The sequence below is a fragment of the Mobula hypostoma genome, chromosome 2 (assembly GCF_963921235.1).
Source record: "Mobula hypostoma chromosome 2, sMobHyp1.1, whole genome shotgun sequence".
In the NCBI taxonomy this organism is placed as follows: domain Eukaryota; kingdom Metazoa; phylum Chordata; class Chondrichthyes; order Myliobatiformes; family Myliobatidae; genus Mobula; species Mobula hypostoma.
In genome coordinates, this window is record NC_086098.1 from 168728984 (window position 1) to 168751974 (window position 22991).

The following is a 22991-nucleotide window of genomic DNA, read 5'->3' on the forward strand; positions in this document are numbered from 1 at the left end:
ACAGACCACAAACTGCTTACCTTTGCATTCATGAAGGTGTCCGACCCCTGGTCATCCCGCCAGCAGCGACATCTGTCCTACATCTCCGAGTACACGACGGACATCCGGCATGTCTCTGGAAAGGACAACGTCGTGGCGGACGCACTATCCAGACCTACCATACAGGACCTGTCCCAGGGGGTGGACTATGCAGCGCTGGCAGAGGCACAGCAGGCAGACACTCAGATCCCCAGTTACAGGACTGCAGTCTCCGGTTTACAGCTCCAAGACCTCCCCGTAGGTCCAGGTGAGAGAACCCTACTATGTGACGTAGCTACCGGCCAACCCCGCCCCGTCGTCCCAGCAGCCTGGTGCCAGTGGGTTTTCGAATCCATTCACAACTTAGCGCACCCCTCCATCAGGACAACCATCCGGCTGGTCTCCAACAGATTCGTGTGGCATGGGCTTCATAAATAGGTCAGTGAATGGGCCAAAACGTGCATGCAGTGCCATACGGCCAAGGTGCAGCGGCACAGCAAGGCTCCGCCGCAGCAGTTTGAACCCACCCGCCGGAGGTTCGACCACATTCATGTGGATATCATGGGGCCCCTGCCAGTGTCGCGAGGAGCGTGGTACCTCCTAACTATGATGGACCGGTTCACCAGATGGCCAGAGGCAGTCCCGCTCACCGACACCACCTCCGAATCCTGCGCCCGAGCACTGATTGCAACCTGGGCAGCCCACTTCGGGGTACCGGCCCACATTACCTCCGACAGGGGCGCCCAGTTCACCTCCAGCCTGTGGTCGGCTATGGCCAACCTTTTAGGATCGCAGTTACACCACAGAACTGCCTACCACCCACAGTCAAATGGACCAGTGGAGCGTTTCCACCGACACCTGAAGTCGGCTCTCATGGCCCGCCTGGAGGGGCCTAACTGGGTGGGCGAGCTTCCCTGGGTCCTGCTCGGAATCCGCACGGCGCTCAAGGAAGATCTGCACACCTCGTCGGCTGAGTTGGTGTACGGCGCACCCCTAGTAGTCCCAGGAGAGTTCATACCAGCCCAAAGGGGGCAAGAGGAAGAACCCACAGCAGTCCTGGACAGACTACGTGAGAGGCTCGGTAACCTGGCCCCCATACCCACTTCACAGCACGGACAGAGCCTGACCTGCGTACCCAAAGACCTGCAGAACTGTAAGTTTCTTTTTGTACGAAGGGGTGGACACTGGGCACCGCTACAGCGGCCCTATGAGGGGCCATTTAAGGTGATCAGGAACAACGGGTCCACGTTCGTGCTGGACATTGGGGGGAGAGAGGAGGTTTTCACGGTGGACCGACTCAAACCGGCCCATGTGGACTTGGCGCAGCCGGTCCAGGCTCAGGCACCGCAGCGCAGGGGCAGACCTCCCAAACAGAGGCCGATCCAAACTGTGGACATTGGGGGAGGTATCGCCGGCTCTGGGGTGCGGGGTTATGTGGCGACCCGCTTTCTAGCACACATGAACCGGCTCACAACAGCGCGCGCAGGCAGAGGGCCGGCCCCAAATAGGGTGCCACGCCATCTTCATCAGCAGGGGGAAAATCCCGCGCGCGGAAAGGGTCTAGGAATATGCATTCCCCACAGTAGTCCCGCCCAGGGAGGGTGGGAACGGGAAGGCTTTAAAGCAGGCCGCAAAGTTTGAATAAATCGCTTTCTTCACAACTCCAACTCACCGACTCCGTGTGGTTATTCTAGCGCTGTGTGTAGCACACCGCTACAAGATTTTGATTTTATTGTGGTTCTAACTTATAATTTTGATACTTGTAAGCTGCTTTGAATTAATAATTTTCCAAATACTGGAAATCTTTAAAAAATAATTTAGTACTTGCAAAATTATTAATTCAAAATGGCTCACAAGCAACAAAATTCTAAGTTAGAACCATAATATCAAAGTCTCCATTGTACAAATTTATTTTTAAATAAAAATAATGAGCTGAAGCTGACTAAATATACAGAACAACGAGTAGGTTTTCTAACATTATATAATCTGGACTAATGTTTTAAAATATTCTCCAAAAACAGCTACTAACTAAAAGTGAACTAAGTTTTATATTTGGGTTATGATACCTCGTCTGGAGCTGTCATGCTGCAAAAACTGATTAATAGGCTATTTCAGATGACAGCAGCAGGTTGGTCATATTGGCTCATACTGAGTATGATTGATCTTAAGTCTGAATCAGTACTACTTAACTTCCAGTTTTAACCTTAGCTTTATTGATCAGATTTACCTAAACTGCTGAGTACTCAATTTTAGTTCCTATCAACAATAAATTCAAATAGGAGTAGGTACTTTAGAGCCATTACACTGTTTGAACTACAGAATTACAAGCAGCTGTATTTTATTTGGAGTTTGAGGAGATTTGGTATGTTATTAAATGCACTTGCAAATGTCTACAGATGTACCGACGTACCATGGAGAGCATTCTAACTGGCTGCATCACTGTCTGGTATCGGGTGGGGAGGTGGGGGCTATGGCACAGGATTAAAATAAACTGCAGAAAGTTGTAAGTTCAGCGCCATCATGGGCATTAGCCTCCTCAGTATCTAGTACATCTCTAAGGATTGATGCCTCAAAAATTAAGGACCCCCATCACTCAGCACATGCCCTCTTCTCATTGCTACCATCAGGAAGGAGGTACAGAAGTCTGAAGGTATACACTCAATGACTCAGTAACAGCTTCTTCCCCTCTGCCATCAGATTTCTGTATGGACATTGAACAGATGAACACTACCTCACTACTTTTTTGCACTAATTATTTAATTTACCACATACTTCTTATGGTAATTTCCAGTTTTTATTATGTATTCCAATGTACTGCTGCCACATAACAACAAATTTCACAACATATGCCAATGATATTAAACCTGATTTTGATATTGAGCTTGTATAGTATATCAGCCAAGACACCAGTCATGGCTCTCTCTGACTATTCCACACCACAGTCAAGTTCTCAAGGTTGGTGCCACATTACTCGTGCTTATCAACATCTTTTCCTATTAGATTTGAATATATTGATGTCTTTAGAACTCTTTCATATAAACACTTAGGTTTTATTTCATTTTAGTTTTCTCTTAAATGTTTGCACTCTATTCAGTTTCTATTGTTACGAGAATACACATAAAATTAAGATGTTTGCTGGCCTGGGCTAGCATCAGTGGCATCAGCAGTTGGTCTGCCACCTGCCCTCAGGGGAAGGAGAGATAAGGAACAATGGAGCAGCATCTGGAGATGTGTAATGAAGGGATGTGGGAGGAAGAGCTGTCTGGAGCGGCTCCCCCTTTGAAGCCTGAACTGTTTGAAGTGATGGACAGGCGATACCCCAGCAGGGGGATAAAAAGGGACAGGTTCGCTAAGACAGACACACACGCCACCCGAGGTAACGAGACCCTGGAAGCGGTGCGCTTCTAACGAGTGGGTGAGAAGTACCGGACAACGACAAGGGTGGAAAGGTACGATCAGCGGGAACCCGGTGTGTGTCCGCCCTTGCCTGGGTGCCGGGTTCACTGCAGAGGATCGACCGCATCTGGAGGAGGGGTCACAGTCGGTGACCTCAGGTGACATCACCAAGGACCCGCCCAAAAGCTGTTTGTGAGCCATCTTGCTGGTCTGTGAGTGAAGCCGTTCTGAATGATGAGTTGTTCCTATTCTATCTCTCTCTTCCCCCACGTTGTCCACCGCCATGGCAACGATTACTGCGAACTGAACTACTAAACTGGACTGAACTTTGAGTCATTTTGAAATTGGTCATTTACCCCTAGACAACGATAGAGCTTGATTGATGCTGTTATCTTAATTCTGTGCACATGTGTGTTTATCATCACTGAACTGTTGCATTTATTATCCTTTCGATTACTGTGTTGCTTGTTTCTTTAATAAAACTTTCTTAGTTCTAGTACTCCAGACTCCAACTGAGTGATCCATTTCTGCTGGTTTGGCAACCCAGTTACGGGGTACGTAACACTATAGTCATAGAATCTGAGCTAAACCTATTTGCCCGCATTTAGCCCATATCCCTCCAAATTTTTCCTATCTAAAACAGTTTGTTAAAAAGTTTCATTTTATAATAATTTTAAATTTACACAATTAAAGCTAATTAACCAATACTGGACATGATGCTGAGGTACACTTGAGGATGCACTGTGACACATCATCAGTGATGTAACTTGGGATCATTGAGTATTTCAAGTTTTCAATGTCAGACACCCTTGCTCAGGCGACCCAGCCAGGGTTGTCGGCCCTGGCTTGTGTCCACAGGTCAATACTGGACATAACTAATATTAGACGCATTTACTCACATTTGTCCCATATCCCTCCAAATCTATCCTATGCATTTTGTTAAATGCTGCATTTTATTATCATTTTCCATTGATACAACTACAACTAATTAACCAATACTATTTTAAAACATTAATACCAGTTTTTTGCAAAATATTACAAAATTATGCACTAAATTGAAAATTATATCCACATATATTAAAAAGCGCCTAATATATATATTAAAAACTGCCCAAGTCCTACACCTACCCATGCATCTCCTCCCTCACCTCTGTTCAGGGTTGCAAACAGTTCTTCCAGGTGAGGCAACACCTCACCTGCAAATCAGGTGGCGTTGTCTATTGTGTCCAGTGCTCCCGATGCAGTCTACTCTACGTTGGAGAGACCCATTGTAAATTATGGGACTGCTTTGTCAAGCACCATTGCACCATCCGCCACAAGTGGGATTTCCCAGTGGCCAAACATTTTAATTCGATTCCCATTCCGACATTTCGATCCATGGCCTCCTCTTGTGCCAAGATGAGGCCTCCCTTAGGGTGGAGGAGCAACAACTTATATTCCATCTGGGTAGCCTCCAACCAAATGGCATGAATATCAGTTTCTCTTTCAGGTGAACAAGTTCCTCCCCCCCCCCCACTCCTTTTCCCCACTCTGACCTTACACTTCTTCTCACCTGCCTATTACTTCCCCCTGGGTCCCCCTTCCTTCCCTTATTGTCTACTTTCTTCTCCTATCAGATTCTTTCTTCTTCAGCGCTTGACCTTTCCCACCCACCTGGCTTCATCTATCATTTTCCAGCTAGCCTCTTGCCCTTCACCCCGCCTTTTTATTCTGGCATCTTTCCCCTTCCTTCTGTGTCTCAGCCCACAATGTCAACTGTTTACTATTTTTCATAGATGCTGCCTGATGTGCTGAGTTTTTCCGACATTTTGTGTATGTATAAAAAATAGTTAGAGGGCTCTGTGACAACTCTATTTCTGTCCATCTCATGTATAATAAATCTGACATTTGTGTTTTGTACATTCCAAGGAAACAGAAGTATATAAATAAGCTTTTGAAACAAACTTATTCAAGAAATGCAGCATAAAAACAAATTCTCTGAAACAGGGGTTCCCAACCTTTTTTATAGCATGACCCCTACAATTTACTTAGAGGTCTGTGGACCTCAAGTTGGGAACCCCTGCTCTGAGATGAATCGCATTTGTTTAACCATGCCTTGATGACTTCTTCAGAGTTCAATTTTTCACATTCACCACTGCCCTTACCAGGTTCCTCATCGGTGTCAGCAGCTCTCGAGAGTACTCTGCAAATTTACTGAAAGCTTCAGCCAGGACCAACTCCTCATTACTTTGGAAATTAGCTACAAGTTTGTCCAGCTCATTAACAAATGTTTCTTGAAAGGAAAGGCCTTCTGTAAATGTAAAAAGTCTAGCAGTTAGTTTCCAGAAAAAAATGTACATATACATGTTGTTTATTGCTAGTCCAATGTTGGCAAATTTCATTGATGATTCTGCATTGATTTCCATTGATGTAAAACAAATTGGTTTATCTTTTAACATTTCAAAGCTTTTATTCTCTGGTAATCAACCTACAAAGATAAAAAGACGAGCTCTAGTTACCGGAACTGATCATTCACAAGGATCATCTATCATTTCTGCAAGACATAGAACAATATTCCTTCCTCTACAACCAGGTTCCCAACCTTTTTAATGCCACGGACCCCTACCATTAACCGAGGGGTACGTGGACTCGAAGTTGGGAACCCCTGCTCTAGAATGAGGTAGGGGAGAAATACAAGAATATATTAAACTAAACTCAGAGGGTGGCAAGTGTGAGGAAAAAGCTGTCAACACAAGTGGTGGATGCAGATTTGACTTTAGCATTTAAGAGAAATGTAGATGGGAGGGGAATAGAGGACTACGGTCTGGGTGCAGGTCAATGGGACTAGGCATAATAATATTTTGGCACAGACTAGATGGACCAAAGGGTCAATTTCTGTGTGGTAGTGTTTTATATCTCTAAACAACAATAATGGATAAATTGAAGCTTTTATTTTGGAACTCAGAAACAAGATCAGAATTTTTGAAACATTTAAACAGCACTTTGTATTTGTTAATAGAATCTACAAAACACAGTGACTTCTGTGGTGATACATTACTTTGTGTTTTCAACAGATGTTGGGTGCTATTATAATGCAAGTCATCATAGCAGAGATTTAATGTGGTGTAAACTTCCTGTAATTTATAGAAAAATTGAAATTCAATTCAGTTGCATTCTTGAAGAATTACATATCAGTAAAGCAGCACTCTTATACTTCAAGTACTATTGAGCCCCATGCATCATTACAAGATCAATTAATTAATTCCTAATGATACAGATGCTTTGAATATGTGTCATTTTCAGTAACTCTTGTGAAATGGAATGTGGAAAGATTTGTAAAATAAACAGAGAGACTTAAAAGTGCATTCCTCTATAATTGAACTCTGAAGTTCTAAAATTGCTTTAATGGCTGCAGGCAATTAAAGGAAGCATGCCTTCATAATTGAGTAAGAAAATCCGGTGATGAATCAGCAATATCAAATTTACTGCGGCATTTGAGATGGCTTCAAAAATTCAGGACAAGTCACAAAAATCCTCAATTACTTTTACACATATATCATTTTAAATCTAGCAGCATATGTTCATTGTAGCTTTATTTTTGACACAAACTTGATGGCAGTATTCATTTTAATTGCGGTAACTAATTCAGATTCTGATCTGGTAATTCAGATTGTTATGCAAAGATGTAACTGAATCCTACAGCATAAATTCCAAATAACAAATTGTGGTCTACTATAATTATCATACACCTAATATTTAGAAGAGTCACACAGCAAACACAGAGTGGTGCCTTGTATACCAAGCTCCATAAAAATAAATGAATCAACGCCAACATTCTGTATTTGTGCAACAAATTTAACAAGGGGCTTCACAAGAGTGTCACCTTAAATGCCTTGATAGCTGAAATGTAGAAGTGTCAATGGTGTCAGATTCTACCAGTTTGCTCACTTTTTGAACTACACATTTATTATTGTATCATATAGTTCTTTAAAAAATGTATTGTTCTGTACTGCTGCTGCAAAACAACCTATTTCATGACATATGCCAGTGAGGGCACCACAATAATGTAATGGTTAGCACAATGCTTTGTAGTACCAGTGACCCAGGTTCATTTCCTGTTGCTGCCTGTAAGGAGATCATACATGTGTGGGTTTCCTCTGGGTGCTCTGGTTTCTTCCCACAGTCCAAGGGCGGAACGGTTAGTAGGTTAATTAGTCATTGTAAATTGTCCCGTGATTAGGCTGGGGCTAAATCGGGGGTTGCTGAGTGGCGTGGCTTAAAGTTACGAAAGGGCCTTCTCTGTGATGTATCTCAATAAAATTATTTTAAAAAATAAACCTGATTCTGAATGGTAGAGTGTTTTAAAATAGGACTGTTCAGGAAGCCAAAATTCGAGGGAAAAAACTGCAGATGTTGAAAATGCAAAACAAAAAACAGAAATGCAGAAAACATTCATCAAAAATAGAGTAGATATTTTGGGCCATTTCATCAGAACCGGGAAAGTGAGAAAACAACCATGCTTTAAACAGCAGAAAGCAGAGGGAACATCTGTGACAGTAAAGAAAAAGAATCAAAGCATAGATATACATGCATACTGCAGGGACAATAAAAAGAATAGTTACCAGAAATTGTGAAATTCAGTATTAAGTGTTACTGTACCTAGATAGAGGATGAGGTGCCAATTGCCGAACATATACACTCAGTGGCCACTTTACTAGGTACACCTGTACACCTGCCCGTTAATGCAAGTATCTTGTTAAAGAGAGAGGTCAGACGAGAGTGGCCAGACTGGTTCAAGCTGACAGGAAGACAATAGTAACTCAAATAACTATATGTTACAACAATGATGTGCAGAAAAGCATCTCTGAACTGGCAACAATTGAAGTGGATGGTCTACAGCAGCAGAAGACCATGAATGTTTACTCAATGGCCGCTTTACTAGGTATCGAAGATACATAATAAAGTGGCCACTGAGTGTATATTGGAGCAACGTAGGAAGCAAAGGACATAAAAGCTAGAGTGGAGGCCAGATGGACAGTGAAAGTGACAGGTGAGTGGATGCTCTTGCAGACCGAATTGAGGTGTACTGCAAAGCAATTACCCGATCAGAATTTGTTCCCTTCCACATGGAGGTGATTACATTGTGAGCACAAAATGCAATGCATTAGGTAAGCAGGAGTGCAAGTGAATTCTTATTTCAATTGGACTGACTTAGTGGTTCTAGTTCAAGTTTATTGTCATTCAACCAACCACATGTATTGTATGCAGCTAAACAAAACATTATTTCTCTGGGGCCAAATAGTTGCACATAGCACATATGATTATGATCCAGTACAAACAGTCACAAAATAATATTAGCAGAAGTCCCTGGGTGGTATGGTCTAAAGATTGATAGGTTGACAAAGTGCAAAGCCGATGCCTGTGTTTAGCGAAGTCATGTGATAGATCTCCAATAGTTGTATGGAAAAGTGCCATAAGAACTGGAGTAGATGGTGAAGGTGGAGGAGTGGACCAGGAAATAATGAAGGAAACAGTCCCTTCAGAATGCTAGGAAAGGTAAAGAGTCTGGTTGTGAAATCCTGTTGCAGGTGTTAGAAGTTACAGATGTTAATCCATTGAATGTGTAGGCTAGTGAGGCTGGTGCTGCAATAGAAGTATATTCTTGTTCTGCCTGGGAGGAGATGGAATGAGAACAGAAGTACGGTACAGGGATTTGCGGAAATATGCTGAGTACCATATCAATGATGGTGGAGGGGGAGTCGCAAGAAAAAGACATCTTAAGAGCACTAGAGTGGAATGTCTCATCACCTAAGTACCCTTTTGCAGACTGTTTCTCACCCACTGTTGCAGCTTAGTGTTCCCAGAACTTACTTTATCTTGGAAGTTTCATGACAGGAGGAGATCACAGAACTACTGAAGACTGAGAACATGGAGTGGTTTGAAGACAAGAGTAAGATTTTTTTTAAATTCAGGTACTAACCAAGAAGCATTGTAGCTCAGAAGCACAGGAGTGATGGGCAAGCAGGATTTGGTATGTCAGAAAAGAAGTAGCAGAGTTATATGTAACTTAAAGTTTATGGAGGACACAAGATGAAAGGACATCCCAGAACATTGTGAAATAATTGAGTCTAGAGATGTCTAAGATGTTAGTGCAATTATATTACAGCGCCAGCAAACCCAGTTAAAATCTTGCCACTGTATTTAAGGAGTTTGTACGATCTTCCCATGACCATGTGGGTTTCCTCCTACATTCCAAAAACATACAGGTTAATAGGTTAATTGGTCACATGCATGTAGTTGGGTGGTGCCAGCTAACTGGGCCAAAATAGCCTGTGACTGTCCTGAATCTCTAAATAAAATTTAAAAATAATAGAAAATCAGGAAAAACAGGAAAAAATTGAGGATATGAACTCCACAAAAACTCTGTTACATGTCTTAATGCAAAGACACAAGTCAGTAATTTAATTTTGAATTCAATTGAAGGTAAGCTCTCTAACTGAAGCAAAACCATTAGATCCAAATATCCATATTCACTGTATAACAAAATAACAATCCTTGAATGCATTTTTATATGTCATCATATTTAAAGATGTGCTTTGCTCTTTACCTTGACCTGAGGTATATCTCATTTTGACTGCCTTCTTCATTTTCTGGAGTACAGACCTGTCCTTGTCTAAAGTCTAAAGAAAGAAAATAAAACATCAGTCTGTTGACACATCAGATGCCCTTTAAAGTACATTTAGTGAATAAAAGTGACCAAAACTCTTGAGAATTTGCAATCACTTGAAGACATGCTATAATTTGTATCAAATAAATATCTACTCCATATTTCCAAAGCTCCCTTTGAATGTAGGTTTTATTGGGCATGTGGTATTCACTTGCAAATCTGGCCTGTGCCAACAGGTGCAGGTGCCTCAAAATCATTCTTGTTTACTGCAGACTAAATCTGAATACATTACTGTAAGTATGGTCTGACTGAACCTTTAAGTGGATTTACAATTCATGGAGCCATAGAGGACTAGAGGAGAGAAAAAGATCCTTCGGTCCACATTTTCATGACAAAGTTACAGAAACAGATAGCCAGGCCTTTCTTACACACAGATATTGCTGCTGCCCAGGTTGGGACCCGGCTGGGTGTGAACTCAGGACCACCTGCTTTGAAGTCCAGAACTGATGCCACGCCACCACCAGCCGGCCCACGCCAAACTATTATTCTGCCTGGTCCCACTGGCCCACACATGGCCCATAGCCCTCAATACCCCTCCTATCCATGTACTTATCCAAACTTTTCTTAAATGTTGCAATCAAACCCACTTCCACCACTTCCTCTGGCAGCTTCCCCACTCTCACCACTCTCTGAGTGAAAAAGTTTCCCCTCCTGTTCCCCTTCAATATTTGCCTTTCATCTTTAACCGCATAATTTTGTATACCTCTTGATTATAGTTTTCCATAACTCCAGCCATAAAATGTAAACTCAAAAATTCAATGATTGTGAGCATGTTTTCTAACCAGAATGTACAATCTAAATAATCCCATTTTCCAGCATATAGTCTAAATCCATTCACTTCCTGGCTATTGATGTGCCAGTCTAAGTACCTCCCAAATATTGCTCTTATATCTCCTTCAAACAATTTCCCTGCAGTGCATTCCAGGAACCTACTACTTTCTGTGTAATGGTGCTAGTACATCGCCAGCGATCTGCGTTCAATTCCCATCACTGTCTGTAAGGAGTCGGTAAATTCTTGCTGTGACAGTGTTGATTTCCTCTGGGTGCTCCAGTTTCCTCCCACATACAAGTTACTAGGTTTTAATTGGTCACATGGGTACAACTGGGTGGCATAGGTTCGTTGGGATGGAAAGGCCTGTTATCGTGCTGTATCTCTAAATTAAATTAAAAACTTGCCTCACAAATCCCTATTTAACTTTTCTCCTGTCACCTTAAAGCTACCCTAGGAAAAAAAAACTTTATCCACCCTATCTATGCCTCTTATAATTTTATATACTTCTATCAAGTTGCCCCTGAGCATCCAACATTCTAGAGAAAACAATCCAAGTTTGTCCAACCTCTCATTATTTCTAATATTCTCTAATCTAGGTTACATCTAGGTGAACAACTTCTGCATCCTCTCAAAAGTCTTCACATCCTTTTTGTATTGTGTCAACAAGAACTATGTACCATACTCCAAATTAAGCTGAAACAAAGTTTAATACAGCCAGGACCACAACAGACACCTTAATTTTTATACTCAACACCCTGATTGATGAAGGCAAGTCTGTCACATGCGTTCTTCACCACCCTATCTGCTCGTGTTTCCATTCCTGGGAAGTTATAGATTCCATAGAACACTACAGCACAGAAAACAGGCCATTCGGCCCTTCTAGTCTGTGTCGAAACTTTATTCCACTAGTCCCATTGTCCTGCGCCCAGTCCATAACCCTCCAGACCTCTCCCATCCATTTATCTATCCAACTTATTCTTAAATCTTAAGACTGAGCATTTACCATGTCAGATGGCAGCTCGTTCCACACTCCCACCACTCTCTGAGGAAAGAAATTCCCCCTAATGTTCCCCCTAAACCTTTCCCCTTTCACCCCAAAGCCATGTCCTCTAGTATTTATCTCTCCTAATCTAAGTGGAAAGAGCCTACTCACATTTACTCTGTCTATACCCCAAACAATCTTGTAAACCTCTATCAAATCTCCCCTCATTCTTCTACGCTCCAAGGAATGAAGTCCTAACCTGTTCAATCTTTCCCTGTAACTCAACTCCTGAAGACCCAGCAACATCCGAGTAAATCTTCTGTGCACTCCTTCAATCTTACTGATATCCTTCCTATAGTTAGGTGACCAGAACTGCACACAATACTCTAAATTTGACCTCGCCAATGTTTTATACAACCTCACCATAACATCCCAACTCCGACACTCAATACTTAGATTTATGAATCCCAGGAAGCCAAAAGCCTTCTTTACAACCCTGTCTACCTGTGACGCCACTTTCAGGGAATTATGTATCTGAACTCCCAGATCCCTTTGTTCCTCTGCACTCCTCTGTGCCCTACCATTTACTGTGTATGTCCTACCTTGATTTGTCTTTCCAAAATGCAACACCTCACACTTGTCTGCATTAATTTCCATCTGCCATTTTCTGGCCCATTTTTTCAGTTGGTCCAGATCCCTCTGCAAGCTTTGAAAGCCTTCCTCGCTGTCCACAACGCTTCCAACCTTAGTGTCATCAGCAAACTTGCTGATCCAATTTACCACATTATCATCCAGATCATTGATATAGACAACAAACAACAATAGTCCCAGCACAGATCCTTGGGGCACACCACTAGTCACAGGCCTCCAGTCTGATAAGCAATCATCCACTACCACACAGCCAGTTTCGAATCCAGTTTACAACCTCTCCATGGCTACCTATTGTATGAACCTTCTGAACTAACCTCCCATGTGGGACCTTGTCAAAGGCCTTACTAAAGTCCATGTAGACAACATCCACAGCTTTTCCTTCATCTACTTTCTTGGTAACCTCCTCGAAAAACTCTATACGATCTACCACGCACAAAGCCATACTGACTATCCTTAATCAGCCCTTGGCCGTCCAAATACTTGTATATCCGATCTCTCAGAACACCTTCCAATAATTTACCTACTACTGATGTCAGGCTCACCGGCCTGTAATTACCTGGTTTACTATTGGAGCCTTTTTTAAACAACGGAACAACATGAGCTACTCTCCAATCCTCCGGCACTGCACCCGTGGCTAAGGACATTTTAAATATTTCTGCCAGGGCACCTGCAATTTCTACACTAGGCTCTCTAAAGGTCCGTGGAAATATCCTGTCAGGCCCGGGGGATTTATCTACCTTTATTCTCTGTATGGCAGCAAGCACCTCCTCCTCTTTAATCTCTATATGTTCCATGACACTGCTGCTTGTTTCCCTTCCTTCCATATACACTCTGCCAGTTTCCTGAGCAAATAGTGATTCCAACCCAAGAACCCTCTGTACATCTACACCCCTCAAAGCTTTTCAATTTTCTGTCTACTTTTCTATTACACTTGACCTCCCAAAATACAAGGATTTCTGTGCAACACACACAAAATGCTGGCGGAACTCAGCAGACCAGGCAGCATCTAGGAAAAGAGTACGGCCAACGTTTCAGGCCTGCTGAGATCCGCCAGCATTTTGTGTGTGTTGCTCGGATTTCCACATCTGCAGATTTTCTCTTGTTTGTGACAAGTATTTCTGTGAAGTCCCACACTGGACCCCCTACAATTTGCCTACCGACACAACCGATCGTCAGATGATGCAATAGCCACAGATCTACACACCATCCTTACACATCTGGAGAAGAAGGATGCTTATGTGAGAATGTTGCTCTTGGACTACAGTCCTGCATTCAACACCATAACTCCCTCCAGACTCGACAAGAAGCTCAAAGATCTCGGCCTTCATCCTGCATTATGTAGCTGGCTCCTGGACTTCCTGTCAGATCGCCGACAGGTGGTAAGAGTGGGCTCCCTCACCTCTGACCCTCAACACAGGTGCCCCTCAGGGCTGTGTACTAAGCCCCCTCCTTTACTCTCTGTATACCAATGACTGTGTCGCAACCTACAGCTCCAATCTGCTAAATAAATTTGCTGACAATACTACATTGATTGGCCTAATCTCAAATAATAACAAGGCAGCCTACAGAGAAGAAGTCATCACCCTGACACAGTGGTGGCAAGAAAACAACCTCTCCCTCAATGTCTCAAAAACAAAGGAGTTGTTTGTGGACTACAGGAGGAATGGAGACAGGCTCACCCCTATTGACATCAATGGATCCGGGGTTGAGTGGGTGAACAGTTTTAAGTTCCTCAGCATACACATCACCGAAGATCTCACATGGTCTGTACATACCTGCTGTTTGGTGAAATAGGCACAACAGTGCCTCTTTCACCTCAGACGGTTGAAGAAGTTTGGTATGAACCCCCAAATCCTAAGAACTTTCTACAGGGGCACTATTGAGAGCATCCTGACTGGCTGCACCACAGCCTGGTATGGGAACTGTAATTCCCCCAATTGCAGGACTCTGCAGAGAGTGGTGCAGACAGCCCAGCACATTTGTAAGTGTGAACTTCCCACTATTCAGGATATTTACAAAGACAGGTGTGTAAAAAGGGCCTGAGTCACCCCAACCACAAACTGTTCCAGCTGCTACCATCTGGGAAACAGTACCTCAGTATAAAAGCCAGGACCAACAGTCTCTGGGACAGCTTCTTCCACCAGGCCATCAGACTGATTAATTCATGCTGATACAATTGTATTTCTCTGTTATATTGACTGTCCTGCTATACATACTATTTATTATAAATTACTATAAATTGCACATTGCCTATTTAGACAGAGATGTAACATAAAGATTTTTACTCCTCATGTATTTGAAGGATGCAAGTGATAAAGTCAATTCAATTCACCTTAATATATTTTCAAGAGCACCAACATCTCTTCCTTCTTGATATTAATATATCTTAGAACAAAAGCATCGCTCTCTCTATGGTGAATACTTCATACTTTATTGTCGCCAAACAATTGATACTAGAACATACAATCATCACAGTGATATTTGATTCTGCGCTTCCCACTCCCTAGATCACAAATCGATAGTAAACATCAAAAATTTAAATTATAAATCATAAATAGAAAATAGAAAAATGGAAAGTAAGGTAGTGCAAAAAAAAACCGAGAGGCAGGTCCGGATATTTGGAGGGTACGGCCCAGATCCGGGTCAGGATCCGTTCAGCAGTCCTATCACAGTTGGAAAGAAGCTATTCCCAAATCTGGCTATATGAGTCTTCAAGCTCCTGACCCTTCTCCCAGAGGGAAGAGGGACAAAAAAGTGTGTTGGCTGGGTGGGTTGTGTCCTTGATTATCCTGGCAGCACTGCTCTGACAGCGTGCCGTGTAAAGTGAGTCCAAGGACGGAAGATTGGTTTGTGTGATGTGCTGCGCCATGTTCACGATCTTCTGTAGTTTCTTTTGGTCTTGGATAGGACAACTTCCATACCAGGTTGTGATGCACCCTAGAAGAATGCTTTCTACGGTGCATCTCTAAAAATTAGTGAGGGTTTTAGGGGACAGGCCAAATTTCTTCCGTTTTCTCAGGAAGTAATGGCGCTGGTGGGCCTTCTTGGCAGTGGACTCTGCTTGGTTGGACCAAGTCAGGTCATTTGTGACATTGACCCCGAGGAACTTAAAGCTTTTGACCTGTTCCACTTGCGCACCACCGATATAAATGGGGTCGTGCGGTCCGCTACTCCTTCTGAAGTCAACAACCAATTCCTTCGTCTTGCTGACGTTGAGGGATAGGTTATTGTCTTTGCACCATGCCACCAGGTTCTTAATTTTCTCTCTGTACTCAAACCCATCATTACCCGAGATACGGCCTAAATTGTTGTGTCATCAGCAAACTTATATATTGAGTTCGATGGAAACTTGGCTACACAATCATGGGTGTACAGTGAGTACAGCAAGGGGCTGAGTACACAGCCCTGTAGGGCACCTGTGCCCTACAAATCTGAAGTACTCATTTAGTATCTCGCTCACTTCCTTTGACTCAGGCATAAATTCTCTCCTTTGTTCTTGAGTGATCCAAACTCTTCTTGCTTACTTTCTTGTTAATGAATGTATAAAACTGCTCAGACTTCTTTTATCCAGGGAAAACAGTCCCCAAATGGAATTCCAATAATTCACCAATCACTAGGGTAAGAAATTCCTTTCATCTGTGACTTCACCTTTTTGAGTCCATTAACCTAGTCCGATAGTTCCAAAAATGATCATTTCATCAAACTTTTGAAATGAAATGCAACATTAGGTTGTACGCGGCACATGTATACTAATCAATATTCATTGAAAAGACCATGCCTACTAAAGAATACAGACCAAAATTAACCTGAGTATGAAAAGGCACTTATTGATGATATTGCTTAACCTTTTTGAGTGTCATAAATAACCAAAATAAAATTTAAGAAACAATAAATTTCTTAGAATTGATAGGGCAGAGTTTAAAAGAAGTGGGTGTTTACTTAACACTATAAACTACACATGATAATGTTATCTATCATATCAGCAATCAATATAATATTGTAATAACCTGAAGTGAAAAATTAGGGAAAAAAATGAGGAGTTCATTCTACACACCAGTCAAGTTTTGTGACAAACTAAATTAACACTGTTAATGATAACAATAAGATGAACACAGGTACTTTAGGGTGAGATGTTTTTAAGAATCTAGACTGTCTATATCAAAATTCAAAGGGCGGGCACACATGACACTTGGAGAAAATGAATTGTGGAAATTAGTTAGTTCCATTTAAAGTTAAATGGCATACACGGAAACACTAAACAGTTATTAGAGCACACTCAACAAGGAATAAAGATAGTCTTAATTTTGAACTCTCAGTTTCTCAGACAGGAACTTCAATGATGTGGCTGGCTCTTTGCCAAATGGTCTTTATCACCAAATATGGAAGGATACAGCCCATATCCCTCTGCTGTTGAAATAGGTTTAGAAATCCCATAAGACCAAGAATTGCAACTGTACACTACTTCATACAGTTTTCGTGCAGGCATTGTATGCTCATTAGTTTTTTAAAAATTCCCCCTTTCAAAACCAAATCTGGGACATGCTATCCTGAAGTGTAATGTTTGACATAGTTCCCACTATGAAAGACTATTCTATACCATTCACTGATTTTTAATGTGCCTTAATGACTACTGCCTGGTAGCTCTGACATCCACTATCATGAAGTGCTTTGAGAAGCTGGTCATGGCCTGTACTGACTTCAGCTTCCAAGACAATCTTGACCCACTGCAGTCTGGCTACCACTGAAACAGGTCTATAGCAGATGTCATCTCCCTAGCCCTATATTCATCTCTAGTGCATCTGGAGTAAGGACAATGACTCCACCTTCAAAACTATAATTCTGAGCAAAGTCATCTCCAAACTCCTAAACCCAGGACTCAAACCTCCCTTTGCAACTGGATCCTTGACCTCCTGACCAACAGACCACAATTAGTAGGGATAGGCAGCAACATTTCTGCCAAAATTATTCTCAACACTGGTGCTCCACAAAGCTCTGACCTACTCTACTCCCTATGCACTCAGACCACGTGGCCACTGTGCTGTAACTCCAACTATATGTCTGAAGATGATACCATTGTCATAGGCCATGTCTCAAGTAGTGATGAGTCAGAGTACAGGAAGGAGGAGTGGGGGGTGTGGTGCACGTATTCCTGTTCACATGAACAGTGCTGACATCAAAAGGGTATAAGTTCCTAGAAGTGAACATTACCAATCGTCTGAACTGGTCTGACGACGTTGACAGCACAGCCAAGAAAGCTCATCACTGCCTCTTTTTCCTCAACAGGCTAAAGAAATTTGGCATGTCCTCTTTGACTCTTACCAATTTTGAATGATGTTTCATAGAAAGCATCCTATCCAGATATCATCAAGACTTGAACGACAACTGATCTGCTCAGCCCATGACCTCAGGTAATCAGAGAATAGTGGACATAGGGCAGTCCATCATGAAAATCTGTTAACCTCCCTCATGGTGTCTCCCAAACCTTCTTGTTGGCTCAGTAAAGTGGCCATCATAATCAAAGATCCCATCTATGTCTCACATTCCCTTTTCTTCACACTCCCATTGGGCAGAAGACATAAAAGCCTGAAAGGTTCAGGGAAAACTTCAATCCCACTATTAAAAGACTACTGAATGATTCCCTAGCATGATAATATCGCCTCACAATCTCGGGATCAGAATCAGGCTTATTATTACTGACGTATGCAATGAAATCTACCTCATGTGACCTTGTGCCTTATTTTCTGCCTGTACTGCACTTTCTCTCTAACTGTACACTTTATTCTGCACTCTGTTATTAATTTCCCTTGTACTACTTGATTGCACTGTAGTATTAAATAGATCTGTACGGACAATATGAAAGGTAAGTTTTTCACTGTACATGTGACAAAAATAATTATTAATGAACGTAGGGAACTCTTATAAATTGGAAATAAAGCCACGTACTTCAAGAAATAATATAAAGTAAAATATTGTGTCAAGAGACTACATAGAAATGTGAGACAGACTTCTGACCACCCACGAAAGCATCAATTAATCAAGAAAGAGATTGGAACGATTCTGGGCATCTTTCATCTTCACAGAGACTGAGCACATTTGTGAAGGTAGTTTTAAGGGCCAATTAGTGAAATACATTTAAGATAATTTCCTGTTGCCATTTAGATCGGATTATATCTAATCTCATACAAAAAAATCACCTGGAGAAAAGGGATTACAATATTTTAATTTTACATATTCAATTCAAGTGACAAATTTCAGTACAAACCTAGAGACTTAAATTTAAATATCTTACAAATATGAGGGAAAGTACACTAAATACATTTGAAATCTGAATTAACGGGTATAACAATAAACAATCAATGAAAGAAATAAATAATTATCAGCAAAGAATTTATTCAGAAATAAAGAAAAGTGCCCATCTATGGTGAGCTAAAAAAATTGAGGTGACATTAAATCAAAAGAGAAGGCCTATAGCGTTTCAAATAATAAGAGTAGGCTCAGGATAGGGAAAATTTTAGAATTTAGTTCTGACTAAATAATTGAAAAACAGGAGAAAAAAATAATTAACATTAACTTTCAAGGATTAAAATGGGATTGAAGGAGCTTCCTTGAGTATGTAAGAAGAATACCAGAACAGATGCTGATCTCTTAGAAGTTGAGACAAGTGCATTAATAATGGGAAATAAAGATATATCACTTTTATTAATCTTATATTTCCTGTGTTCACAGCAGAAGATTCTACAAGCACAGAGAACAAATTAGAGGAAGGAACCTAAAATAATCAACATCATTACAAGGTAAAGGATGGTCTCCTAGACCTAATGGCCTTTATGCAAGGATCTGAGGCAGTGACAGCGAAAATAACAGATACATCACTGTCAAAACTCCCTACATTTTGGAAAAACAGCAGTTGAATGGAAAACAGTCAACACTATTATTCATGGATGAAGAAATTATTCATAGTTCCTTCATTTGAAATGCATAACTTCTTTATAAAAATTTATCCTAAGAATAAGTTAGCCTAACAGGACATCAGTCACAGGAAAATAATAGAATCCATTATTGCAGAAGACACACTAGGAACTGAGAAAATCATAGTATGATTAGGCAGAGTCCACATGGCTTAATGCAAAGGCAATAGTGTTCGATTTACTTACTTGAGGCTCTTTGAGAATGTAACTAGCAGGACAAATGATGAGACAATGGGGATAGAATATGCATGCATTTGCAAAATGCATTCAGATAAATTACACATAAAAGAAATCACATAATTCTGTTATCCATTATGGACAATCTGGAACATCCTCTCCATGACCTACTGAATAAGCAGTAAAGCACCCTTTCAGACAGACTCATTCAGCTCTGCTGTCACAAGGATCATTACAAAAAATCTTTTCTATCAAATGCAATAAGCATATGCAATACGGGAGATTTTAACTTTCCTAATGTTGATTGGCATCTCCTTAGTGCAAGGGGTTTAGATGGGGTGGAGTTTGTTAGGCGTGTTCAGGAAGGCTTCCAAACACAATATGTAGATAAGCCAACTAGAGAAGAGGCTGTACTTGATCTGGTATTGGGAAATGAACCTGGTCAGGTGTCAGATCTCTCACCAAGAGAGCATTTTGGAGGTAATGACCACAACTATCTCCTTCACCATAGCGCTGGAGAGGGATAGGAGCAGACAATTTGGGAAAACATTTAATTGGGGTAGAAGGAAATATGATGCTATTAGGCAGGAACTTGGCAACATAAATTGAGAACAGATCCTCTCACAGAAATGCACGTCAGAAATGTGGCAAGTGTTCAGGGAACATTTGCATGGAATTCTGCATAGGTATGTTCCATTGAGGCAGGGAAACGATGGTAAGGTAAAAGAACCATGGTGTACAAAAGATGTAGAAAATCTAGTAAAGAAGAAAAGAAAAGCTTACGAAAGGTTCAAGAAACTAGGTATTGCCAGAGCTCGAGAAAATTACAAGGTTGCTAGGAAGGAGTTTAAGAATGGAATTAGGAGAGCCAAAAGGGGCCATAAGGCTTGGTGAGCAGGATTAAGGAAAACCCCTAAGGCATTCTACAAGTATGTGAAGAGTAAGAGGATAAGCCATGTGAGAATAGGACCGATCAGGTGTGATAGTGGAAACATATGCATGGAGTTGGAAATGGTAGCGGAGGTACTTAATGAATACTTTACTTCAGTATTCACCAGGGAAAAAGACCTTGACATTTGTGAGGATGACTTACAGTGGACTGAAATGCTTCAACATATAGACATTAAGAAAGAGGATGTGCTGGAGCTTTTGAAAAGCATTAAGTTAGATAAGTCACCAAGACCGGACAAGATATACCTCAGGCTACTGTGGGAAGTGAGGGAGGAGATTGCTGAGCCTCTTGTGATGATCTTTGCATCATCAATAGGGATGGAAGAAGTACTGGAGGATTGGAGGGTTGCAAATGTTGTTCACTTTTCAAGAAAGGGAGTAGAGATAACCCAGGAAATTATAGACTAGTGAGTCTGACTTCAATGGTGGGCAAGTTGTTGGAGAAGATCCTGAGAGGGAAGATTTATGAACATTTGGAGAGATACAGTCTGATTAGGGATAGTCAGCATGGCTTTGTCAAGGGCAGATCATGCTTTATGAGCCTGACTGAATTCTTTGATGATGGAACAAACAAATTGTTGAAGGTAGAACAGTGGATGAAGTGTATATGGATTTTAGTAAGGCATTTGATAAGGTTCCCCATGCAACACTCATTCAGAAAGTAAGGAGGCATGGGATTCAAGGAGACCTTGCTTTTTGGATCCAGAATTGGCTTGCCCACAGAAGGCAAAGGGTGGTTGTAGATGGTTCGCATTCTGCATGGAGGTCAGTGACCAGTGGTGTTCCACAGAGATCTCTTCTGAGACCCCTCCTTTTAGTGATTTTTATAAATGACCTGGATGAAGAAGTAGAATGATGGGTTAGTAAGTTTGCTGATGACACAAAGGTTGGGAGTGTTGTGAATAGTCTGGAGGGTTGTCAGAGGTTACAGCGAAACATTGATAAAATGCAGAACTGGGCTGAGAACTGGCAGATAGACTTCAACCCAGATAAGTGTGGTGGTTCCTTTTGGTAGGTCAAATTTGAAGACAGAATATAATATTAATGGTAAGACTCTTGGCAATGTGGAGGATCTGAGCGATCTTGGGGTCTGTGTCGATAGGAAACTCAAAGTTGCTGCGCAAGTTGACAGTGTTGTTAAGAAGGCGCATGGTATATTGGCATTCATCAACCATGGGATTGAGTTCAAGAGCCGTGTGGTAATCTTACAGCTATACAAGACCTTGGTCAGACCCCCACTTGGAGTACTGTGTTCAGTTCTGGTCACCTCACTACAAGAAGGATATGGATACTATAAAGAGAGTGCAGAGGACAGTTACAAGGATGTTGCCTGAATTGGAGGGCATACCTTATGAGAATAGGTGAATGTACTTGGCCTTCTCTCTTTGGAGCGACAAAGGATGAGAGGTGACCTGATAGAAGTGTATAAGATGATGGGAGGCATTGATTGTGTGGATAGCCAGCGGCTTTTTCCCAGGGCTGAAATGGCTATCACGTGGGGGCATAGTTTTAAAGTGCTTGGAAATAGGTACCGAGGGAATGTCAGGGGTAAGTTTTTCACACAGAGAGTGGTGGGTTTGTGGAATGCACGGCCAGCAATGGTGGTGGAAGCTGACACAATAGTGTCTTTTAAGACCCTCTTAGGTAGGTACATGGAGTTTAGGAAAATGGAGTGCTATGCACTAGGGAAATTCTAGGCAGTTTTTAGAGTAGGTTACATAGTCGGCACAACATTGTGGGCCCAAGGGCCTGTAATATGTTGTAGATTTCTATATTCTATGTCTATGTTCTAATAGTTCATCTCTGTGCGACAGGAGAACACACATCATAACACAATAGTTTCTGTTTAACAAGTATTATTTCATACATTATTATTGCACATTATTTGTACATTGGTAAATATATTATTGTGTATATTACCATTCTGTATTATGAGTTAAGTCTGCACACTAAGTGTGTTTTTAAATCTTGCTGTTTAACGAAAGAATTTCCCACTTGGGATCAATGAAGTAATTATTATAATTATTATTATTTATTAATTCCACATAATAGAGGAAATAAATGTTTCAATTTATTGAAGTTAATAAAGAACAATGGTTAACTGACAAGGTGGATTCAAAACACGTCATGCCTGGTTAGGCTACTGTTTATTGATGACAGCTCAACATTCAACACCTTCACACCCTCAATACTAAAAAAAAGCTCCAAAACCTGGGCTTCTGTACATCCGTCTGTAACTAGGTCCTTGACTTCCTCACCAGGAGACCATAGTCCATGTGGATTGGAAATAACATCTCCTCCTCATTGACAATCAACACTGGCACCTCTCAAGGATGTGTGCTTAGCCCACTGTTCTTCTCTCTCTACACC

At 41.6% G+C, this 22991-nt stretch overlaps 1 protein-coding gene across 2 annotated transcripts in view; it reads right to left on the reverse strand.

Annotated features, from left to right (window-relative positions):
- The window catches only part of unm_sa1614 (un-named sa1614), a 188060-nt gene that overhangs the window by 124214 nt on the left and 40855 nt on the right, over positions 1-22991 (reverse strand). Inside the window, exons 2-3 of one of the 2 annotated variants that reach the window (XM_063041043.1) lie at positions 10001-10073; positions 5559-5704 (exon numbers count right to left, since the gene is read on the reverse strand). The exons of the other annotated variant lie outside the window; for it this stretch is intronic. Of the exons in view, the coding sequence (XP_062897113.1) occupies positions 5559-5704; positions 10001-10073 (219 nt within the window). The remainder of the gene's footprint in view (positions 1-5558; positions 5705-10000; positions 10074-22991) is intronic. 2 annotated transcript variants of the gene reach the window in all.